Source organism: Lepidochelys kempii, chromosome 7, assembly GCF_965140285.1.
Source record: "Lepidochelys kempii isolate rLepKem1 chromosome 7, rLepKem1.hap1, whole genome shotgun sequence".
Classification (NCBI taxonomy): Eukaryota; Metazoa; Chordata; order Testudines; family Cheloniidae; genus Lepidochelys; species Lepidochelys kempii.
The window spans coordinates 60274311-60295995 of NC_136386.1; the positions used below are offsets into that span (position 1 = coordinate 60274311).

Consider the following 21685-nt stretch of genomic DNA (forward strand, 5'->3'; position numbering starts at 1 on the left):
GCGGCCGTTGAGATTCCAGCTTTGCTGCGTTAGTTGAAGTGTGAGGCCCCGCGTTGGTTCGCAGAGCTGACTGCGGAGGTAGGTGCCTGTAGGGTGTGGAACAGTGAGCTAGGCTCTTCAGCCATGTCCCGGTTTGTAAATGATGCGTAAGCAGATGGCATTATCCCCCTCCTCATCTGCTAGCACACTCTGGGTGGGATCCCAAATGACCCCTTCCTGCATGGCCCCTTGTTGTTCACTCTGAAGCCCTGTTATAATCCTGAACTGGAGCTGAACAGGTGACTCACCTGGTCTGGTTGCTAGGGTGAGTTGCAGATCAGCTCTGCATGTCTGTGCAGGGTCCTAGCACCTGATGCTCTATGAATGCAGCTTGTGCTCTGAGATACAGGCCCCCTTGCCGGGTGTTCAGCTGCTGTGTTTGTGGTGCAGGGAACCCTCACCTCGCCCCACCGAAGAAGGTGCTGCGATCTCAGTGGCACAGCGCTCCATATACCAGAGGCTCCTACAGTTACGTGGCCGTCGGCAGTTCAGGAAACGACATTGACGCACTGGCTCAACCCCTTCCCGAGGATGCAGCTGACCCCTGGGTAATGGGTTTGTTTTCATACCTGAGTACAGTAGCGAAGGAGTGCCGTGTTCCTTCTGCACGGCCTGTGGGGTGAACAACTGCAGTTGCCGTGTGGGGCTGGAGATGGGAATTAGCTGTCTTTGTTTGATTGTGACCGTCCTTTCTGATGTTTTCCCCCACCGTCTCTTGCTGCTCCCTCTGTTCTGACTGGTCAGGGCCCAGCTGCTGCATTGTATCCCTCTGCTGCGGTTTGGAGCATTTCTCCCTGGTTGGCTGGCATAGCATGGGGCATTGCAACAGGCTTTGCCGCCCTGGGGAAATCTCCCCCCTTGCACTAGTGCAGCCGGAGCTCTGGTAGGGCTAATGTGGGGATGGATGACACACCAGATGCTGGCATTTGTCAACTGTGAGCAGGGCTAGATGTGCTGATTGGGCAAAAATGCCCAATCCCTGCTGCAGCACAGCACGAGAATAATGGCTGCAGCATTGGCGCATGTGCCAAGGAAAATGGGAAGGGCAGCTTGGCATTGAAATACCCAGGGAATCCACTGCTTAACAAAGCCCCATTCATCAAGAGCTAAACTAGGAGGTTGGCTCTGGGCCTCCCCCAGCCATAATGAACCTACAGGGCATGGGTATATTGCAGCAAAGCCCGTGTGGATGGTTCAACAAAATGCCATAGGCACCATGACCCTGGGCAGGTCACTGGGACATTTGCTGTACCCAGCGTGGGAAGTGCCATGGGAGGTGTGGTATATGTAGTGCTGTGCACGTACAAAGCTGTGGCTGCAGTGGGGATCACCCCGGTAGTCCCCCTCCCTGGTTCTGTGTGCGTGACGCATCCTGTGGGAAGCTGGATGATGATCCCTGAAAGGGGCACGCAGCCACCTTTCCGCGTGAGTCTAAGAACACCGTGATTAACCTTGCGAGTGCTGTTCTGTGCTCACGCCTGCTTCTGCCCTTCCCATTGCAGCCGCTGCAGGTTCTCTTTGCCGGAGAAGCCACGCACCGGACTTTCTACTCCACCACGCATGGGGCCCTTTTGTCGGGCTGGCGGGAGGCCGACCGTCTGCTCAGCCTGTATGACACGTCTGAATCCCACCAGCACAAGCCTCAGCTCTGATGCCGCTCGCTTCTCCCTGCTGCCGGGATGCAGAGGTCTCTGGTTTCCAGCTCATTCCTCAACCTCCAATTTCTTCTGTCCCCTGCTGTTGCCAAGGGAAAGGGGTTAGTTTGTGTCTAGCTGGCATGCCCGCTCTTTGTGGCTTGTCTCTCTGATCTCCCTGCGATCAGACTAAAGGCTGGGTGGCTGTAGGCTTGAACCCAGCGCTGGGAGCTGCAGCACCCCCACGGATGAGGGTGACTAGGGAACTGAAATGCCACCTAACTATGCAATGGAGTGCTGTCAGTAGAAACAAGTAAATCTCTATCGTTAGGGCTTTGCGGTTGCAGCTTGTCTTCTTTGTCTGCTCCTGAGAGCAGCATGGTAGCCAGGATGCTCCTGAGACAGGTGGCGTAAATGTGTGACTCACATGCCAGGCCACAAACCCCGGTCGCTCCTGAAACAGGTGGTGTAAACGTGTGACCCAAGCCCCGAACACTCCTGAGACAGCCGCTGTAAAGTTGTGACCCACAAGCCAGGTCACAAACCCCGAACACTCCTGAGACAGGCGGTGTAAATGTGTGACGCACAAGCCCCGGTGAAAGCAATGGGCAGAGTTCCGTTCTCTCCAGCGAGCCTTGACTTCAGCTCTGACCACATGCGACATTCTCACCGCTAGGGTGGGAGTCAGCCCATGGAAAAGGCCTGGTGGCCCCATATCCAGTATGGGCCTGTGCCCAAGGTGTGGGGAAGATAGAACTGGGTGCTGTGCCCCTCAGCCTGCTCCATGGACACCAGCAGCAAGTCCAGGTAATACAGTCTGAGGGAAACCTAGGGGCAGCCACCTCTCTTGGGCCATAGCATGAGTTCTCCATTGTCTAGGACAGGGGTGGCCAACCTGAGCCTGAGAAGGAGCCAGAATTTACCAATGAACATTACCAAAGAGCCACAGTAATACATCAGCAGCCCCCCATCCACTACCCCGCTTTAGCCCCCAGCACCTCCCACCCACTGGCAGCCCCACCAATCAACACCTCCCCCTCCCTCCCCACTCCTTCCGCCCACCACAATCAGCTGTTTCACAGTGTGCAGGAGGCTCTGGTGGGGAGGAGCGAGGGCATGGCGGTCTCAGGGAAAGGGGTGGAGTGGTGGTAGGACCCGGGGCAGAGCAGGGGGTTGAGCATCGAGCACCCCACAGCACATTGGAAAGTTAGCATCTGTAGCGCCAGCCTCAGAGTCGGCGTCTTTGCAAGGAGCCGCATATTAACCTCTGAAGAGCCGCATGCGGCTCTGCAGCCACAGGTTGGCCACCCCCGGTCTAGGAGTTCGTTCACCCCGTTCCTGTGACTGTGCAGACAGGAGGGAGAGGAGCACTGGGCTCTCGTTGCTGGTGCCCAAAGGCCTGGAACATGCTGCTCCTGTTCAAAGCAGAGCAGTTCCTGGGGCCGAGCATCCCCTCCCTTTGCCAGCAGGAGATACCCCACGAATCTTACACACGTCCTGGAGTGTGAAAGCATAATTTGGCCTGGGCTTATCTTCTCCCTGGAAAAGGTTAGTGCCAGGTTAAACTTCCTCCAAACTCAGCTGCCCAGATTTAAGCCATGTACAAGGCAGAAGCCATGGAGATGAGCTGCGGGAGCCAGGACAACAGCAGCTGAGGCTGTGGTGTACTCAGGCAGTGCTGCAGGGGTGGGAACAGCAGGGCCAATGATGATGCTAAGGTTATGGCGTGGAGTGAAGGGTGGAGTTAGTAGGGGCAGACATGCAGCTGTGGGTGGAGACTCTTCTCACCCAGGAGAGCTGGTGTCCAGTGGCTTCAGTTTCCTTATCAGAAGAGGCATGGAAAGGGCAGTTTCTGCTTGTAGCCATCGGGACCCCCACAGCAACATGACTGTGCAACGGGGGACTAGGAACACAAACACACACCCAGCACTCTGCTGAGCTAGGGAGTGAGCCCAGCCCTGGGAAGAGACAGGTGGATTTAGTAGCACCAAAGCCCAAGGAGTTGTTGACAAGAATGGCAACGTAGGAGGCATAGGTGGTGGGGGCAGAACTGAACTACAGGAGGGGGTAGGGGCTCATTTTCTATCCTCCCAGGCTGCTGGCCTGAAGATCCTAGAGCACTGAGAGATAGCAGGGAAAGGAGGAGATTGTAGGCGTGAGGAGCGGGGAAGAGAATCCATTGGGACAATCTAGGACAAAAGGAGGGAGGCCCGCCCTGGACACTTGGCAAAAGGAAGGAGGGAGGATCTGAAATCAGCATGGGGTGGTGGTAAGGAAAGGAGCAGCCAGCCTTGATGTGGGGTACTGTCCTGTCTACAGTGACACTGGGAACAATTCCATTTCACAGCCATCACCCTGCTCTTGAGCCAGAAACCCTAGTGCCCTTCTGTCCCCCTCCCAAAGCACCATCTGCTGGTCACACTGAACTGCCAGCTGCTGTGCAACGTCCCAAGCAGGACAGACTTGTTGGAGGATTTGCTACAAGAAGCTGCCCAGGCAGTAAATCACTGCAGAGGAGTGTCCCATCTACCGTGCTATCAGGACCAAGGTTCAGCCTGCTGCGAAGACAGCCTCTGCGGCCAGCAGCCAAGCTGCTGTGAAGTGAGACTGCATCTGTTGGGGCTGGAACACAACAGACCCAGTGGGGCTGTCGCCTGTAACTTAGAAATGAGCTCAAGCAATGCCCGCCACACTCAGAGATAAAGGAGGGGGGAATGAGGTGTCAACAGCACCCCTTAGCCTTCTCCCAGCAGCCTTGGCACCACACAGAGTTGCATGTTTCAGGCAAGTACTCTGAGCCCCAGCCCTTATTCTTAGAAAACTAATACATTGCCATTCTGTCAGTTGAATAAAGCGCCACCCTCCCCTCCTTCTGCCCAACGGGAAGATAGAGACTTCTTAGACCAGAGGTTCTCACCCTGCGGGTGCAGAGTGTATTCTGGGGAGCACAAGAAGCTTTAGGGGAAAAAACCCACACTTTACACATTCAGAGCTGGGCAGTCACAGAGCGGTGGCTGCTATGCGGCACTCAGAGTTGGGGGCTGTAAACTAGTACGGACACAAAGAAGGGAGGTGTGACCAAATAAGTTTGAGAACCATTTACACCGCTAATTTCAGACCTATAGCACAAGTTCAGATCTGACATGCACTTAAACCCCCATAGACCAAGTCTGGTTAGATCTGAACACATGAAGCCCAGTGCTGTTCCCTGCTAAGTGAGTGCAAACTCTAAGAAACCTACTGTAATGAAGTGGTGAGTCACGTTTCGACCCTGTGGCAATTCCCCGTCATGTGAGAGTCTATGTATTTTTTCTGGCTGGAGGAATCTTACCACATACCTCTGTACGTTCCCCTGCGTACATGGCATTGGCCACATTGAAGGAGGTCTGCATGCTGGTTATTTCATTCTTTTCACACTTCTAGCAAAAGGACAAATGTTGCCTAAAGGCAGTTATTTTACTCAGCATTTCAGGAAGTGAGCAGCAAAAATGATGATAGAGGCAGCCCCAACTTCTCCAACTAAGGCTATACAATGGTTTCTGTTTCACACCGCTTCCAGTCACTCACGGGTCTGCAAACCTCATGCAGTTTGGGCTCCTGCTATTCACACTTGCTTTCTGGCAGAAGACAGTATTAAAAAAGGTTTCAGCTGCCTTGAAGTATTAGAGCCGTGGGAGAGGGAATACACTCACCATTATTAAAAATACCTGGCCTAATGTGTTCAACAACTCTGTAGCTCAACTGGGTAGGGTGGTGGGTTGGAAGGTGAATTGATATCTTCTGTGGGGGAGAAGCACCAATCCAGCAAAAAGTGGATTTGATTCTGCGTGCTCTGTTAGCGTACAAAGCACAAGAAGGCAGGACACGTGTGCATGGGGGAGAGAGGGGATATGGCCCCTTGGGAAGGAAAGTTTCTGTGGGTGAGGGGAGAGAGTAAAGCCCCATGGTTACGGCCAGGGTCGCTGTCCTGGTGATTTGGGGATATCAGCGTGAAGGCTGGTAGAACTGGGAGCTTAGTAGCAGGAGAGAAGAGCAGGAACTCAGCAGCTTTGACCCTGGCTCTTTATTCAAAGCATCAGATGCAGCAGTATGCCATCTTCAAGGGGGACAGTGACACAGGTGCTCCTGGGGACGACATGGAGCCCATCTGTATCCCTGGGTGCCTGGCACACCGGGGTCTGGGACTTGCCCTCCAGATGCTGTGGCGCTGGACAGCTCTAGTACCAGTTGGTGCATGCGATCTGGTATCGCACGTCATCCAGCAGCACGGGCGTTTCCTCAGCCGGCTTGGGGGATATTGTTTCAGACGGAGTGGGGGGAGCGGCCCTGGGAGGGGGGCTTGGGCCTGGCCCAGGTGGTGATGCCATGGCAGGGGGCGCCACGGGGGGAGCGGCCCTGGGAGGGGGGCTTAGGCCTGGCCCAGGGGGCGCTACCCCGGCGAGGGGAGCTGCAGGGGCTGCTGTCCCAGCGGGGGGGGATGTCCCCGGCAGGCCAGGGGCCGAGTCCGTGCTCCTTGTGCCACACCCGGGCTGCCTCTCACGCTGCGGCTCTGCCATCGCTGCCTGGGGAGAGAGACAGAGAGAGTGTGCGCGGGAGCAGCGGTCCGGACCCTGCCTTGCCCCGCTACCACCCCCGGCCCCAGCCCACCCGCAGTACTGGCCCCGGTTCCAGCCCGCCCGGCCCTGGCCGCCGGAACCGGCTGCCCTCGCCGTGCCCACCGGAAACAGCCCGTCCCCCGGTACCAGCCCGCCCGGCCCCTCCAGGTCACGGAACTGCAGCGCCCGCGCCGCCGTCTCACCTTCGGCCGCTTCCGGCAACACACGCGCAGCCACCATTGGCCCGCCCCCGACAAAGCCCCGCCCTAATAGCGTATGCGCGCCAACCCCTCCCACACACATACAAAGCCCCGCCCCTAACATCTGCGTCACATAGCCGGGCCCCCAATGGGGTCACACCACAGCGCGGGCCCGCAGCGTTCGGGCAGGGGCGGGGCCAGATGCGCCTATGACGGCCTTGTTGCTGGGCGATGAGGGATCCCCGCTGGTGGAAGGGTTATCGGGGCGCTGATCTGGTCGTGACGTCTTGGCTCCTCCCGTTACTCCCGGCTCGGCTGAGCGGTCTGGGGGCGGGCTCTGTGAGCGGCCGGAACCGGAAGCTGGCTGGAGGGGGGGGTTGCGGGTTGCGCGCTCCGGGTCGCTCCCAGTGGCGGCTGGTGGGTTCCGGCGGCGGGATGCGGCTGGCGGCGGGCGCGCTGCGGGCCTGGCGGGAGCGCTTCGATTTCGGCGGCCGGGACGTGGCCGCCTGGTTCCCCGGGCACATGGCCAAAGGTGCGGGGCTGGGCTCCGGCGCTCTGCCCCGGGGGGCCCCGGGCCGGCTCAGGGATTTGCCACAGGAACCGTGTCATCTGCCGGCTTATTGTGACGTGGGGCTCGCTTGTTCTCCCATCGCCCGGCGGGGGGGGGGGGGAGCCGCCTCTGTGCCCGCTGCGGAGCCTGCCGCGCCCCCCTCCGCAGCGTACGCGGGAGCCCGCCCCAGCCCCGAGCAGCGGGTTTGAGTCCGGGGGGGGGACCCGATGTGATCGGTCCGCGGGGGGGTCTCGTCGCTCTCCAGGGACTAAGCGTGCCCGGGGGGCGGGGCGGGGCTTGCCGGGCTGCGGGGGGACCGGACTTGCCGCATTTCAAAGGCGGTAGCCGTGGCCTCACCGGCTCTCGCGATATTTGGGGTCCCGCTGGAAGTCCCGGCTCCTGCAGGTGCCTTATTATGGCCAGGCAGGCTCAGGCCAGGCCTGCGGGGCATCTGCCCGGGGCCTGGCCCGAGCTGCGGGCAGCACTGGCGGGGCTGAGCCAGTCCCTTCCCCTGGCGGCCAGGCTTGGTGGGCACAGCTGACCTGGCTCCACTTCGGCAGGCCTGCGGCGGATGAAGGAGAGGCTGCGCAAGGTGGACTGCCTTATCGAGGTGCACGATGCCCGAATATCCTTCAGTGGCTGGAGCAGGTGGCCTGGCTGCAGCCCTGCCCCCCTGTGCAGCACCTTGTGTAGCCCCTGGGCTGCAATGTCCTCCCAAAGCCGGTCCCCATTGCACTGCACTGCAATGTCCTCACTTCAGTCCCCACTGCCTCCCTCCCTGAAATATTTGTTCAATATCTTCATTAATGACCTGGAGGATGGCATGGACTGCACCCTCAGCAAGTTTGCAGATGACACTAAACTGGGAGGAGTAGTAGATATGCTGGAAGGTAGGGATAGGGTACAGAGGGACCTAGACAGATTAGAGGATTGCGCCAAAAGAAATCTGATGCAGTTCAACAAGGACAAGTGCAGAGTCCTGCACTTAGGACGGGAGAATCCCGTGCACCCATGCTGGGACTGAACAGCTCGGCAGCAGTTCTGCAGAAAAGGACCTAAGGGTTACAGTGGACAAGAAGTTGCCAAGAAGGCTAATGGCATTTTGGGCTGTATAAGTAGGAGTATTGCCAGCAGATCAAGGGATGTGATCATTCCCCTCTATTCAGCATTGGTGAGGCCTCATCTGGAGTACTGTGTCCAGTTTTGGGCCCCACACAAGAAGGATGTGGAAAAATTGGAAAGAGTCCAGCGGAGAGCAACAAAAATGATTAGGGGGCTGGAGCACATGACTTATGAGGAGAGGCTGAGGGAACTGGGATTGTTTAGTCTGCAGAAGAGAAGAATGAGGGGGGGATTTGATAGCTGCTTCTAACTACCTGAAAGGGGGTTCCAAAGAGGATGGATCTAGACTTCTCTGTCATACCAGATGACAGAATGAGGCATAATGGTCTCAAGTTGCAGTGGGGGAGATTCAGGTTGGATATTAGGAAAAACTTTTTCACTAGGAGGGTGGCGAAGCACTGGAATGGGTTACCTAGGGAGGTGGTGGAATCTCCTTCCTGTGAGGTTTTTCAGGTCAGGCTTGACAAAGCCCTGGCTGGGATGATTTGGTTGGGGCTTGGTCCTGCTTTGAGCAGGGGTTTGGACTAGATGACCTCCTGAGGTCCCTTCCAACCCTGATAGTCTATGATTCTTGCAGTGGCACGGTGTGCTGACAGGGCTGCAGGAGCCTGCCTTGTGAGTTTGAGAGGTGAGAGTTTGTTTCCGATGGGGCAGAGTTCTGCAGGCTGGGCCCTTTCCCGTCACTGTGGGTATCTCAGTTGTTTGGCTTTCTTAACGGTGGCACATCCCATTCTCGGGCCGGAACCCGGCCTTCCAGGAAGCCCTGGGAATCAGACCTCATCTGCTTGTACTGAACAAAATGGACCTGGCTGATCTGACTCACAAAGCAGTAAGAACCGAGTTTAAAGTCTTTCTCCTCCCACTCTTCACAACCATCCTCCCGTTTAATTCACTGATGCAATTTCTTGTAATCTAAAGTAAATGTTTGGGCTGAGGCCAGGTCTACATTGCAATCGTACAGTGGTATAACTATGTGGCTCAGGCATGAAAAATCCACACCCTGAGCAACACAGTCATACAGACCTAACCCCCTTTGCACACAGCTCTATGTCGATAGGAGGGCTTCTCCCGTTGGTTTAGCTAGTGCGCCTCACAGCGGTGGGTTAGTTATGCCGGTGGGAGAAGCTCCCCTGTTTGCATAGTAGCGTCTTCACTAAAGCGCTGCAGCGTTTTAAGTATAGACCTGCCCTGATGGTACTAACCACATGGCACCTCCGAGCAGGGCAGCAGGTTTTCTGGAGTTATCATAGGCAATGCCCATCAGTTACAAGGAGCCTTGTGCAGTTGTATTTCCTGTTATCACAGGAGAATTGGGGTTTCTATTGAGAGCGTGGTCCGGTCAAGCTGCTGGCAGGGGAGGCCCTGGCACCAGTCCACGGGTCCATTGATCCGTTGTATAAATGCAGATAGATCTATAGGCCAAATGTGTTAACAGAACCCAACGTTAAACAGTGTTAAACAAGGTTCAGAGTTTGGTATACAGAGGCCTCAGCTTAGTGCCATGGCAAATACACCATGAAACATTCTTTTAATAAAGATCCAGAAGAAAAGAAAAAATAGTTGAAGTGTTTGAAATGGGGAGGTATTAAGTATGGCTTTCAGTTCATCAACATCCCTTGTTCCCTCTTCCTTTAGTCCTCCATCTCCCAGCGCTAGGCTGCGGATGCAGGATGCGGCCAGCATTCCATCAAGATGGCGCTAAGGAGATCCAACACCCCCGACTGTCAAACAGGCCACGTCTTTACAGGGCCTGAGCCAGCTGCAGCTCTTTACAGAGACCGTCCAGCTAGGGGCCCCCAGCCACACAGTGGGTGCAGTGGGGGAGAGAGGTTCCCCATGGGCGTCTCCTTCACCCAGCTGGCAGTAATCCCCACTGGTGGTACCTGGCTGTTCAGTGACCTGTGTGGGGCACCCTTGCTGCTGGCTTGATCTGCCACTAGCTCCGTGTTTGAACCATCCCTTTGCACACTGTCTTCTCGGCAGTCTAGCAGTGAGGCTAAGGCCAGAGAGCTGCCCTCCGGGCCAGGGTAGAGGCACCATGGGGCTGGGGTCCTTGTGTGGCAGAGGCAGTGGAATTGTCATTGTTGTCATATACCCCTTGTCCTCGCTTGGCTGAACGATCCTGGATTCAGCCTGCAGTCTCCATTGTAGATAGCATGGCCATGTAACGCTCCCTGGTCCTCACCGCATCCCTGTGAGCTATGGTGTGTTGGCTGAGTGTTGTCATCCCCATTCTACTGATAGGGAAAGGGAGGCATAGAGCAGGGGGGGCACCCACAGGAGCCTGTCTGCTTTTCTGAGCTGGCCAGCATTCATGGTTTCCAGACAGGTAGTGGGGAGCTGAACAGATGTTTGTGTTTTAGCATTGTGTCTTCTCTGCAAATGGTAACTCAGAGCAGATGGCTACAGCACACTTCACCCCAGTTAGCTCCAGCCTGAGCAACCTCACCGTCATTTTGCCCTGTGTGACTGGGGCAAGGGGTCACCGTGGGCCACTGCATTCTCTAACATGGAAATCTCTCTCATTTCTTGCTAGAGAATTCTGACGCGCTTGGAGCAGGAAGGGCTCAAAAACACCCTCTTCACAAACTGCGTGAAAGATGAAAATGTCAAGAAGGTAACAGCCCCTGTCTCTTCTAACAGCAGTTCCTTTCGGTGTGTGTCCGCTCTACAATGTGACTGCTTGGAGCTGAGGGCAAGCTGCGCTGCGCTCAGCTGTTCAGCGCCCCGGGCGCCTCAGTGAGATCAGGTCCCATTAGTGACTGCCCTACGTTTTTACTACAGGATTCCGCTTTAGCTGATGCCACCTCGGAATTGTTGACTTCAGATCTAAGAGCCCAGCTTGAATCTCTCAGCCCAGGGGAGTTTGTGGTGCTGGCAATTAGAAAGAGCATCTCTTTACTCGTACATTGAGTGCACCTTCCCCTAGGCTTGCTGAGAGACCACTAGGCAGCACTGCCTGCTGGCATCGGTACAGCGTGCTTTTCTGAGCAGTGCCCTAGTGGTGGGCATGGCCGTTGCAGTACATGCAGAAGTAGGATCTGAGCACTCGTGCCAGGGACATCGGGGTCAAGGTTTGATTCTTTTAAATGTTGTTAAAATGACACTAATGCTCATGCAGCCACATCTGTGGCCAAACGCTTCTCTCAGACCTGCAGGGGAGTCCTCAGCTCCCATATTCTGCCCTGCCAGTGGAAGATCTGTGCATGCAGAAGGAGCTCGGTATCAGTTGGCATCCACCCTTTGGAGGGCAGAGGAGAGTCTGCCTTTTATGTGGAACAAAACCACCCCAGTGTGAACATCCCCTGCTTTGCATGCATTAAAGCTGTGCATTAGTTGTTCTCTGAACACACCTGGAAGTGAAAGCTGGCTAGGAAGGGCTCACCCCACTGTGTCTCTGTCCATCCTGTTAGCACCTTCATTTGGAAGCAGTTGCCACTTAAATTTGTGTTAAAGTACAGGCTAGCTGCAGAGAAGTCCCTGGATTTCCCACTAGCTGGTGAGTTGCAGCAGGAGACACGCCTGTCCTGCCAGTGAATTCTGCCTGGCTTCTCATATCAGCACTGTGCTAGCCAGGGAATCTAACGGCAGGTTACTACCCTCTCAGGACAAAGCCACCAGTGCTTTGCTTAACATCTGTCTTTGTATTGCCTTGCAGGTCATCCCTCTCATCACGGATCTGGTCAGCAGCAGCCAGCGCTACCAGAGAGCTGAGGTCAGCTAACGGGCCAGAGTGAGAATGGGGCAAGTGTGTGAGTGAGACCCCCACACTGCTGCCCAGTTCCCCACATGGGCAAAGGGCTTGTCCAGCTGGACACACTGATTGGGAACCTGCACACACATTAGACGTGTAGATGGCACCTGAAGAGGTCCTGGTTCTCAGTGCTGAGCGCCCTCTGTCCCCACGGGAGCCAGCGGGAGTTACAGTGCTCTGATGGCTGCAGGGCCCCCAGCATGCACTCAGCTCCTGGGGCTCAGTCTTGCTCCTAGTTACGCGAGAGTCAGTGCTGAGCAGCTGACTCCAGTGGAGTGAATCTGGTTTTCCACGGTCTGAGTGGGAGAAGAGTCTGGCTTCTCTCTTCAGATGGAAACATTCCACTGGTGGCCTGGGCTTCCAGCTGGTCTCTCCGAGGCTGCGCTGAAGCCAGGAGTGTAATGAACTGTGCGAGCCTCCATTCCCTGGCATGTCTGGTTTATGACTTTCGTGGTTTCCATGCAGATCCAAATTAATCTGCCTTGACACTTCCACACTCCTGTTGTTAGCTCTGCCCTGCCTGGTGTGTGGAGGGGGCCGGCTGAACGGGACGGGGAGCCTGGTGTGGTGCCAGCTGGCAGATCTGGGGCCTGGCTGGGTGGGAAGGGGAGCCTGGCGCGGTGCTGCCTGGCATTGCTGCCGAGGGAGGGGGCATCTCATCCATCTCCCTTTCTGTTGTTCCAGAACGTGGAGTACTGCATCATGGTGATTGGGGTGCCCAATGTGGGGAAATCCTCCCTTATCAACTCCATGCGGAGGCTGCATCTCAAAAAGGGTACTTCCTTGTGTGCCTTTCCATTGCGCCCCTCGGTTCGGGGGGAGAGCACCCCCTGCCTGTGGGTCACAAATCCCTGGAGGGCTGGGGGCTTTGAGGTGGCCGTAGGGCGGGTTCATCAGACCTCCTAGTGGTTCAACCCTCTCCTGCAGGGAACTGGCTCTCCCAACTGCTGAACTGGCCCTGCATGCTGCATCTTTTCCCTGGCTGTTCAGTGACCCAAGCTGAGCAGGGCTGGGCTTAGCCAGTGTTTAGCTGGGAGGCCCCGGAGGCAGCAGGGGGAGCTGGGCCCTTGTTCCCCTCTCTGCAGCTGCTCTGCCGTTGCTGTGAAGTTCGATGAGGGATGCAGAGGGGCTGGCAGAGCTCCCTTAGGAGCAGCAAGAGAGAAACCAGGGAGTTCTCTGGGGAACAGGTGCTGGCTGAACGGGGCCTCAGTCCCATGAGGCACACCAGTCAGGGGGATGGCTGGGAGACCTCTTGGGTATGCACAGGGCCCACCCCTGCACCGTGAGGCCAGTGGCAAAGCTCTGTCACTGCCCTGGGAGCAGGCCAGGCCAGAGTGAGCCTTCCTTCTCCAGCTGACTGGGCCTCTCCTTTTCCTGAAGGGAAAGCGTCCCCCGTGGGTGGCGAGCCGGGGATCACCAAGGCCGTGCTTACCCGAATCCAGGTACTATCCTTGGGAGCTGTGCCCCTGAGCATGGCCGGCCGGGGCGCTGTACTGGCCATGGGCAGAGGTGTGTGCGCTTGCATTGTGTAGCTAGTGTGTGCACAGTGCGAGGGGCTGCGTGAGGCCAGTAGCCATTCAATTGAAATGGTCAGAAGGTGGCTGGGTTAAGAGACCCCTGGGACAACACAACATTGGTAGCTTTCAAAGTAACCGTGGGGCACTGCCTGGTTGTGTTCTCCGGGCAAGGCCTCCCAGTCGCTCCATAGTGCTAGAGTATGGGGCTGGGTCCCAGGGACTGTTTGGCCAGGTCCCCAGGGCTGTAATGAAGTGCATGCCAGGATCTGTAGTCTCTGCAAACTGCACTGCTGGTAAAGGTCACCTTTAAAGGAAGTGACCCTAGGTTCGGGCCCCCTCTTAACTGGCTCTAGAAGACCTGCTGGCATCAGGAGGGAGGCGATGTTTATGCAGACTGTCTGACGATTGGGGCCCCTCCAGCAGCCCCAGGGGTGTTGGGGGAGAGCTCTCTAAGGATTCAGCATCCCACCCATTTGGATAAGGGCTGGGAGCTCCGAACCCACCTCCATTCATCCCCCCCAGCAGAGCCAAAGTGCCAGGACCCCACACCTGGTGCGGAACCTTCCTGGGCCTCTTTGCCTGCCAGGACAGGTCCTGGACAGCGCCAGCCCAGTTGGTTCTTTGCGGGTGACCCGGGTAGGAGGGGGCTGGGCTCTGCCCTGCTTTGTGCTTTGCTTTGGCCCTTGGGCTGCTGGCAGGTTACTGGAGGGACCCTCTGGGGCGGAGCTGGGGTGCCTGGTTGTAATGGGCCATTTCCAGTGCCAGTGTTTGTGCTCCACAGAGTCTCTTCCCTGGGCTGGTGGAGCACAGAGTCGTCGTGCCGTTCCCAAGCCAGCTGGTGGGGGGGGGTCGGTTCGGAAGTGCCAGCGTCCCCTCCGTTCGTGCCGGTGCTGTTCAGAGTGCTGCTTTGGACTCTGCTCTCCGACCCGTACGGCCTCATAACAAGCCTGCTTCCGCCTGTCTAGGTCTCTGAGAGGCCCCTTATGTACCTGCTGGACACGCCTGGAGTGCTGGCTCCGAGAATAGAGAGCGTGGAGACGGGCATGAAGCTGGCCCTGTGCGGTGAGAAGGGCTTTGGAGCTGCAGCTGCTTCTGGCCAGGGCCTGTCCTTACTCGGCTGGGGCTGAGAGAGGAATCCCCGGAACTCATGATCGCGGGCAGGGTGTGGGGGAGGGAGGCACGCTCCACCCAGGCAGCAGGGAGTTGTGGAGGCAGCGTGGGTCCTGCCTTGAGACTTGTTGTTGTTGTTGTTGGGTGCTTGGGCCAGAGCCACTGCCTGTCCCCTACCCTGAGGAGCCCAGCTCGGGACAGGCTACTGCTCCCAGCTGTCTGGAGGAGGGAGCATCACCCAGCGCATGTGCTCCAGCCCAGCTGTCTGCCCTGGCCCTCTCCCCCGCCTGGCCATACTGACTGTGAGCTGCAGCTGGTGAACATCCAGATCAGCTGCTGGGGCTCTCGCCTGGGGCTTGAGGGGGGCACTGTGGGCTCTAGAGCTCAGTAGGAATGGCCCATCTCCCCACCCTGGGGAGTTCTTACTAGGCCAGTGGCTGCCTCCATACTGTGCCTGGCGCTGTGGGCTGGAGCCTGGCTGTGCCCAGGGTGGCCCCGCGGGAGCAGCGCCTTGGAGGTGCCCTGTGCACACAGTCTCAGGTTGGCCAAGCCGGCCCCTGAGCCCTGGAGCCCTGTGGGAGAGGGGTCGAGGCACAGCTCCCAGGCCAGTGCAGAGGGGCTGTCTCTTGGCCTCTGCCCTGCATGGATGGCACTCAGGCTTTGCTCTGTCTCTTATAGGGGCCATCCGGGACCACCTGGTGGGCGAGGACGTCATGGCCGACTACCTGCTGTACACCCTGAACAAGCAGCAGCAGTTCAGGTGAGCACTTCCTGAGCACCTGGCTGCTGTGGGGTCATGGGGTGGAGCTGGCTGGGCTCATGCATTGAGACCCCAGGGTCTTCCCTGGTTGTGGGGGCTGGCTCCTGCCCATGTCTCCCCAGTGCCACCTCTCAGCTCTTGCTTGGAGTCTGCTCTTGTGCACACCATTGGCAGGGAAGCTCCTGCAGCGGGGGCACTCCTTGCCAGAGCGGAGGGTCTGTCCGCTCCTGATGTGAGCCTGGCTGGCGGTGCCCCCGCACTGAGCTGCCAGGAGGGGCTGTAGGAGATGGAGTGGTGCCCAGAACGTGTCATATGCAGAGTGTCACGCTGCATGACTTTGAGGGCCAACCTCAGGGCAGACTGTCAAAAGCAGGGCGACACCCCAGGCTGGTAATATGGTCTCTAATTAGATTGCACCAACCCAGTAACAAGTGTGAACTGAAGAACTAGAACAACCTTACTGTGGAGTCACAGACAGTCCCCTTGGGCTCTCCGATCTGTCTTGCCACCCAGGCAAGCTGGACTTCATGAAGGCTGGTTGCTCTACATCAAATATCACACAAGATTTGGGTTGCTGCTAGTCCCGTTTGTACCTCAGATCTCATGCCAAAGACAACACTTGTAGCCAAGCCTATGGTAAACTAATGAATGATGCATTAATTAGGAAAAGAAATGCTAGAGCTCTTAGAAGGTTAAAGCAGGCAACCGTATAGACACACATGATGTGTGCCTATGGTTTTTAAAGGTGACAGAGCTGTAGTGATCTGTCAGCACAGAATGTTTAACCCAGGTTGACCCTGCGGATCTCTGCTTCTGTTTTGTGGCTCCAGTCCTGGGAGAGTCAAATGAGATGCACGTTTTTCTCGTTCGCTATTTTTATTTCCTTTGTGGCCTCTTTATGGGTGTGGAAGGGACAATCAACAAAGTCTTTGTATTGTGATGTTCCACAATGGCTCATTTAGTTTTGATAGCCCTGCCTTCTGGGCAGGAGACATCCCTCCTGCAAGGCTCACCATTCCAGAGCGCAAACAGTTTACGGTTACAAAGCAAAAGCTTATTTATCTTAGATCATGTAATAAAGATATTACAAGTGTGATTGATGTGAGCAGCAACTTTCAGACATTTCATAAAAGTCTAAGTTCAGTACCCACCTTGGCCGTACTGACGCACAGGGGAAACAGACCTCGTTTCCAGCAGTGAATTTGTCTGTGCTTGGCTGAGGCCTAAAGCCTCGGCAAGAGCTGGTACCTGTTGAACAAAATGCAGCTCTTGTCCCAGAATCAGCTGAAGCTCTGCTGTACTTTGCTGGTGCCTTCAGTGCTCTCTTCTGGCCGCTGGGAGGCCCAGCGCTCATGGCTTGAAAGGGACAGCCAGCCTCCTTGACAGCGGGTCTGCAGGGGCTTCTGGGTGGCTTTGCCAGTGAAAGCTCCTGCCTAGAAAGGGCAGGTATCAGCCCTGCTGCCCCACGCCAGAGCAGCAAGGTGTTCACTGCCTGAGGCCCCGTAGCCAGCCAGCACTGGCAGCCGCCCTTGTAGAGTGGCAGCTGGGGACACCGCACAGGTAGGAATGTGCAGAAATCCCTGCGGTCTCTAGGAGGTGGTGGTAGAGCTGCTCGGGTGACTGATGGGGCCGAAAGGAGCCCGGAGGGCCATGGGGCCTGTCTTCTATGCGGCTGGCTGGTCAGCCGGGGCATGGAGGGTGCTGGCCGTACCCCAGAGCAGGCACTGCATGCATTGCAGCCACACCATCCCTCTGCACGCTCCAGAGCACCCTGAGCGCTGCGGCCCCTGGGTGAGGTGCTCTGCACAAGGAAAGCTGCCCTTTGCCCTGACCTGGCTGGTGCTTCTGCCCCTGCCCTTTGGTGCTAACCCGCTCTCGCTGCCCTGGCACAGCTACGTGGAGCGCTATGGGCTGGGAGAGCCCAGTGATGACATCGAGAGCGTGCTCAAGCGGGTGGCACTGAATCTGGGCAAGAAGCACAAAGTGAAGGTGCTCACAGGGACAGGTGAGTGCCCCTGCAGGCCTGGGACCCCGTGGGGGGACGGGTGAGAGCCAGCTGGGGGTGGGGTGGCCCCCCCATACTGGGCAGAGAACCTGGCGGGAGGTGGCTAAGTGCTGTGCCCATGCCACCTGGAGATTCCAAGGGGGGAGGGGAGGACAAGGGAGCCCCCTAGCTGGGTGGGTGGGGGAGAGAAGAGGAATGCCCCACCCACTGCTGGCTGGAGGTGCTGGGGGAGTGCCCCAGCCTGAAGGTGCGCGGGGTGGGGTAGGAGGGCCCCAGCTGCTGCCGACTCAGACCCTCTGTTCAGCGTGATCGCCTCAAGAGGTGTGGCCAGGGCGTGGGACTGGCACGAGGACGGGCAGTGGGGGCTGGCAGGAGTTGCCCGTTGGGGCGATGGAGGCTGGTGACTGTGGGTGGGGGGAGGGAGGATCTCTGAGCCCTGGTGTGTTGTGGGGGAGCCTCTTGTGCCCTTTGCATGGAGCCAGGGCCGTGCAGCGCCCAGGGACCAGCCAGAGCTAGCTCCTTTCCCTCCCCTCCCTCTTGGCCTGCTTTTGGGGCAGTGTCTGTACAGTCTGGAACCCATCGAGGGGCTGGGCCATGAGCTCCCCCCTCACTTACAGCCTTTGCCTTCTCTTGTAGGGGACGTGAACGTGATTGCGCCCGACTATCCTGCAGCCGCCTATGAGCTCCTGCGCACCTTCCGCAAGGGGGAGCTGGGCCAGGTGCTGTTGGACTGAGCCCTGCCCAGCCCCCACGCCTGGCTCGGGCTCAGCGGGAGGATGGACCCACCTGCCAGTGCAGGGCACTCGGAGACCTGCCAGTGGGTTCAGCCATTGCCTTGTCCCCTTAGTGCTGCCCACCGAGGGCTGAGAGTGCCTGGCCTCAGGGCGAGCCGCCATCCTCTTGGCCAGGTTGATCATGGCATGGAGGTGGCTCACAGGCAAAGCAGGATGTGGCCGTGCCCAGGCTGTTTCCCTCCTCCTGCCCCATGCACATGCAGCTCTGGGGTTGGTGTGACCAGGGGAGCAGCCCTCATGTGGGTCTGTGTTTGGCTTCCCAGCCAGGGCCCCTGTCATTGCTTGGGTGGGCTCTGCCTGCCCGTCATCCCCAGAGATGACGTGCTATGAACAGACCCTAGCCCAGGGACTCCCCCATCCTCTGTCGGGGGCAGGGAGGTCTTGGGGCAGTTCAGGGCCCTGCCTTTCGCCGGCATAGGTTCATGTTCCTTTGGACTGTTGCCCCCGTGGGCAGAGCCAGCCTCTGTGTTTCCTGGAAGAACAGATCACCAGGGACCCTTTAAAGAGACATGCTCCTGCTGTGTCCAGGCAAACCCTCGTCTGCTCTGTCACTGCCACAGTGCTGGCAGCCCACTGCTCTCCAGTGCCAGCAAGCCCCAGTTGCTGGGCCTGGACCCTGAGGGCAGGTACAGCGTGTGGTGGCAGCTTAGTTTAAAATAAAAACTGGGGCACATGTAATGAAATCCAAGCCCTCTGCTGCTGGGATTTATTGGCCATTAAATTCAGTTCCACCTTGTCACCACATTGGTATTTATTAACACACCACTGCGTCGCTGGCATTCTCAGAGGCTGGCACTGGGGGCAAGCGTGTGAGCTGGATGTTTGTGCTGCAGTGATCTGTGTGGGGAGCTAAGTGTTGTGATGTGATGTAAATTGTCTTCAAGTTTCAGATACAACCCGAGGGGCAGCAGCAGCTCCCCCCTCTCAAAGCGAGGTGCTAAGGCTCTCTGCACACTCAGGCAGTGTCGCTGTGTCGGTCACACTCAGGGCAGCTCTCCCCTCAGAGCGAGGCGCTCAGGCTCTCTGCACACTCAGGCAGCATTGCCGTATCGGTCATACTCTGGGCAGCTTCTTCCCCCCCCCCCCCCCCCGCAGAGCAATGGGCTCAGGCTGTGTCTTACATTCAGGTCACACTTCCATGGTTCCTTTTGCAGGCCCCAGTGGGAGTGATGGAAGCTGAGATTGTGAACATGGTTCTGATGTAAGTGGTGGATCTTGCAATGGCAGGGCTCGTACCTCCCTGCAGACATAGGACAGCTGTTCTCTGGCAGAGGCAGAGAGTGAGTTCCCTGCAGAGCCCCTGAGGGCCCTGCTGTAGTGGGCAGTGGTCTGTCCAAGAGTAGTGTCATTTGCCCCTGTATTTGGGTGGGCAAAGCAAGGACTGAGGGGACAGTGCAGCACCTCTCATGCTGCCCCACAGGAGCTGGCTGCTTTCCCTGTGCAGTTGCCACTAGGCCCCTTGGGGAGTGAAGTAGCTGGGCCCAGCTGAGCTGCCTCCATGTGGGGCTGAGTCTGCCAGGGCAGGGTATCACACAGGCGTCCTCCTTGCAGACCAGACTCTGCTTGATCACCGTGTCTGTCAACCTCCCTGAGGTAGGGATCCCTACCAGGAGAGAGCTCCTAAATCCAACAGCTACCCTAGTTCCAAGGGCTGGAAGCAGTGACTGGACAAACTCCGGCTGGAAATAAGGTACACACTTTTAACAGTGAGGCCAATTAACACCTGGAATAGCTGACCAGGCACTTGGGGGATTTTCCATCACATGAGGTCTTCCCACCAGCAGACTCTCCTCCTAGACTTTATTTCCACGTCACTGTGAACACACGTATAAAACCATTACAAACACGGAACATTAAAAACAGGTGAGTGCAAGTACACGGGGCCTCCTGCTTGCTGGGCGAGCTGGCATCAGGCCTGGGAAAGGGGCTGGGGCAGGGCTCTGCATGAGGAGGAGGGGGTGTCATAACTACCCTGTTCACATGCACATACAGCGAGCAGGGGCCTGTCTACACACACTGCCCAAAGCCCAGCCTGCCACACAGGGTGTGGAGGGATCCCCACCAGTCCTAGGGCACTGAGGAACAGCTCAATGCCAATCTACCACCTGCACCCTGCCTCTGGCTGCTGGTGGGTTAAGTGGGAGTGGGGGGAGTTTGGTCCAAAATGTAGAGGGCATTTTTTTTAATAAAAGCTCAGAACCCCTGTGCGCCCAAGTGCAGTGATTCCATGAACAGCCCCCTCCCTGTGCTCTTCAGGGGCCAGAGCCTGTGCGTCTGGGCCAGTGTCAGGCAGCAAACCCCACTGCTTGTGGGGAGGCCAAGCTGTTTGATGGACGGCTGCTAGTGAGCCTGGTGGGTGGAAAGCATGGAGCCTCCTCCCACAGCCTGTGTAGAGCAGGGGGATCTGCACCCCTCCAGGCCGGAGCCCCCTGGATGTTGGGAAGAGCACTCTCCCCCCACCGCCTGTGGAAAAGCTGCAAGGACTGAGACTATATTAACTCCTGGCTGTGTTGGGAAAGGCCCCCTGGCTGCTAGCTAAGGCTGGAGCCAGAGCAGGGCCGGTGACTGGAACTGGCTTCCAACCAATCTGGATCCCCACATAGAATCATAGAATATCAGGATTGGAAGGGACCTCAGGAGGTCATCTAGTCCAACCCCCTGCTCAAAGCAGGACCAATCCCCAATTTATGTCACAAATCCCTAAATGGCCCCCTCAGGGATTGAACTCACAACCCTGGGTTTAGCAGGCCAATGCTCAAACCACTGAGCTATCCCTCCCCCCTCAAACATGGATCTGCCTGTTTCCTCCCCTCCCATTTGCACTTCCCCCGGTCACCTGAGCCCAGTTTCTCCCTCAGCCAGTGCCCAGAGCTCCCTGGCAAACTTGCTGCTGGTACCAGAGGAGTTTCCTGCTGCAGCAGCTTCCCAAACCTACCAGTGGGACAGCAGGCAGCACAGCCGCTGGCCAAGGCCCATGAGCCTCACCCCTGACCCGCCACCGTGGGACACGTGACTGCACTGAGGGCTCTGCCATTTATAGCGCAGAACAGGCTGGGAACCATGGTTGCTGCAGCAGCCAGTAGGGTTGAGCTCTGGCCTGTTGGAGACCTACCACCCAGGTCTGCTGGTGCCACCGGCTTTCCTGTGGGGACTGGCCACTCGAGGAGGAAATGGACACTTGACCAGTGGCTAGACAGCGTGGGAATACGGGACACAGGACTTCTGGTCCTGCTCCTGCTCTTGGAGGGGAGTGTCATCTCATGGTGAGGGACAGGTTAGCCAAAATGCCTATATTTGGCACAGTCACTCTGCCAGGCAGCGTGGCTGAGTTTGGATTGGCCATGCCAGAGGGTGGAGTGTTAGTCCCACCTTGCTTGAAGTGACCTTGTGCAACCTTCCCATAGTAAGAGGAGGTAGGGTTAATACCTGACTGCCCCTTGGGCCTGGAGTGCAAGGTAGTGGGGGGGAGGGGGCTAGGAGCTGGGGAGTGCAGGCAGTGACTGCAGGCAGGAGAAAGGAGCACTGAGCTTGTGGGCTCCCCCTCCCCCCGCCTGATTGCTCTGCCACCCGCCTTCTGGGCTTCCAACACTGTGTTGTTCTCAAGC

The 21685-nt window shown here is 57.5% G+C and overlaps 2 protein-coding genes and 1 long non-coding RNA gene across 6 annotated transcripts in view; 2 read left to right on the forward strand and 1 right to left on the reverse strand.

Annotated features, from left to right (window-relative positions):
* Nucleotides 1–1783, forward strand: part of PAOX (polyamine oxidase) — a 28102-nt gene extending 26319 nt beyond the window's left edge. For all 4 annotated transcript variants that reach the window (XM_073353093.2, XM_073353094.1, XM_073353091.1 and 1 more), the window contains 2 exons: nucleotides 430–587; nucleotides 1542–1783. In XM_073353093.2, coding sequence (XP_073209194.1) covers nucleotides 430–587; nucleotides 1542–1691 — 308 coding nt within the window. In that variant the 3' untranslated portion in view covers nucleotides 1692–1783. The remainder of the gene's footprint in view (nucleotides 1–429; nucleotides 588–1541) is intronic.
* Nucleotides 1784–5721: 3938 nt separating this feature from the next.
* Nucleotides 5722–7715, reverse strand: LOC140914668 (uncharacterized). The gene is made up of 2 exons (XR_012159935.2): nucleotides 6472–7715; nucleotides 5722–6235 (listed from the first exon to the last, which is right to left on the reverse strand). It is a non-coding gene; the product is annotated as an uncharacterized LOC140914668 (long non-coding RNA).
* MTG1 (mitochondrial ribosome associated GTPase 1) lies at nucleotides 6603–18819 on the forward strand. The gene is made up of 11 exons (XM_073353098.1): nucleotides 6603–7000; nucleotides 7579–7643; nucleotides 8865–8969; nucleotides 10677–10757; nucleotides 11799–11855; nucleotides 12579–12669; nucleotides 13275–13336; nucleotides 14377–14473; nucleotides 15200–15281; nucleotides 17174–17286; nucleotides 17923–18819. The coding sequence occupies exons 1-11, from the start codon at nucleotides 6700–6702 to the stop codon at nucleotides 18018–18020; spliced, it is 1152 nt and encodes a 383-aa protein (XP_073209199.1). The 5' UTR covers nucleotides 6603–6699; the 3' UTR covers nucleotides 18021–18819.
* Nucleotides 18820–21685: the final 2866 nt, after the last annotated feature.

Excerpts from the sequence above, each read along its gene's own strand:
- MTG1 (XM_073353098.1), top strand. The coding sequence starts at position 6,700 with ATGAGGGATCCCCGCTGGTGGAAGGGTTATCGGGGCGCTGATCTGGTC. Across the intron at positions 11,856-12,578 it reads AGCGCTACCAGAGAGCTGAG|AACGTGGAGTACTGCATCAT; the intron begins GTCAGCTAACGG and ends CTGTTGTTCCAG. Across the intron at positions 14,474-15,199 it reads CATGAAGCTGGCCCTGTGCG|GGGCCATCCGGGACCACCTG; the intron begins GTGAGAAGGGCT and ends TGTCTCTTATAG.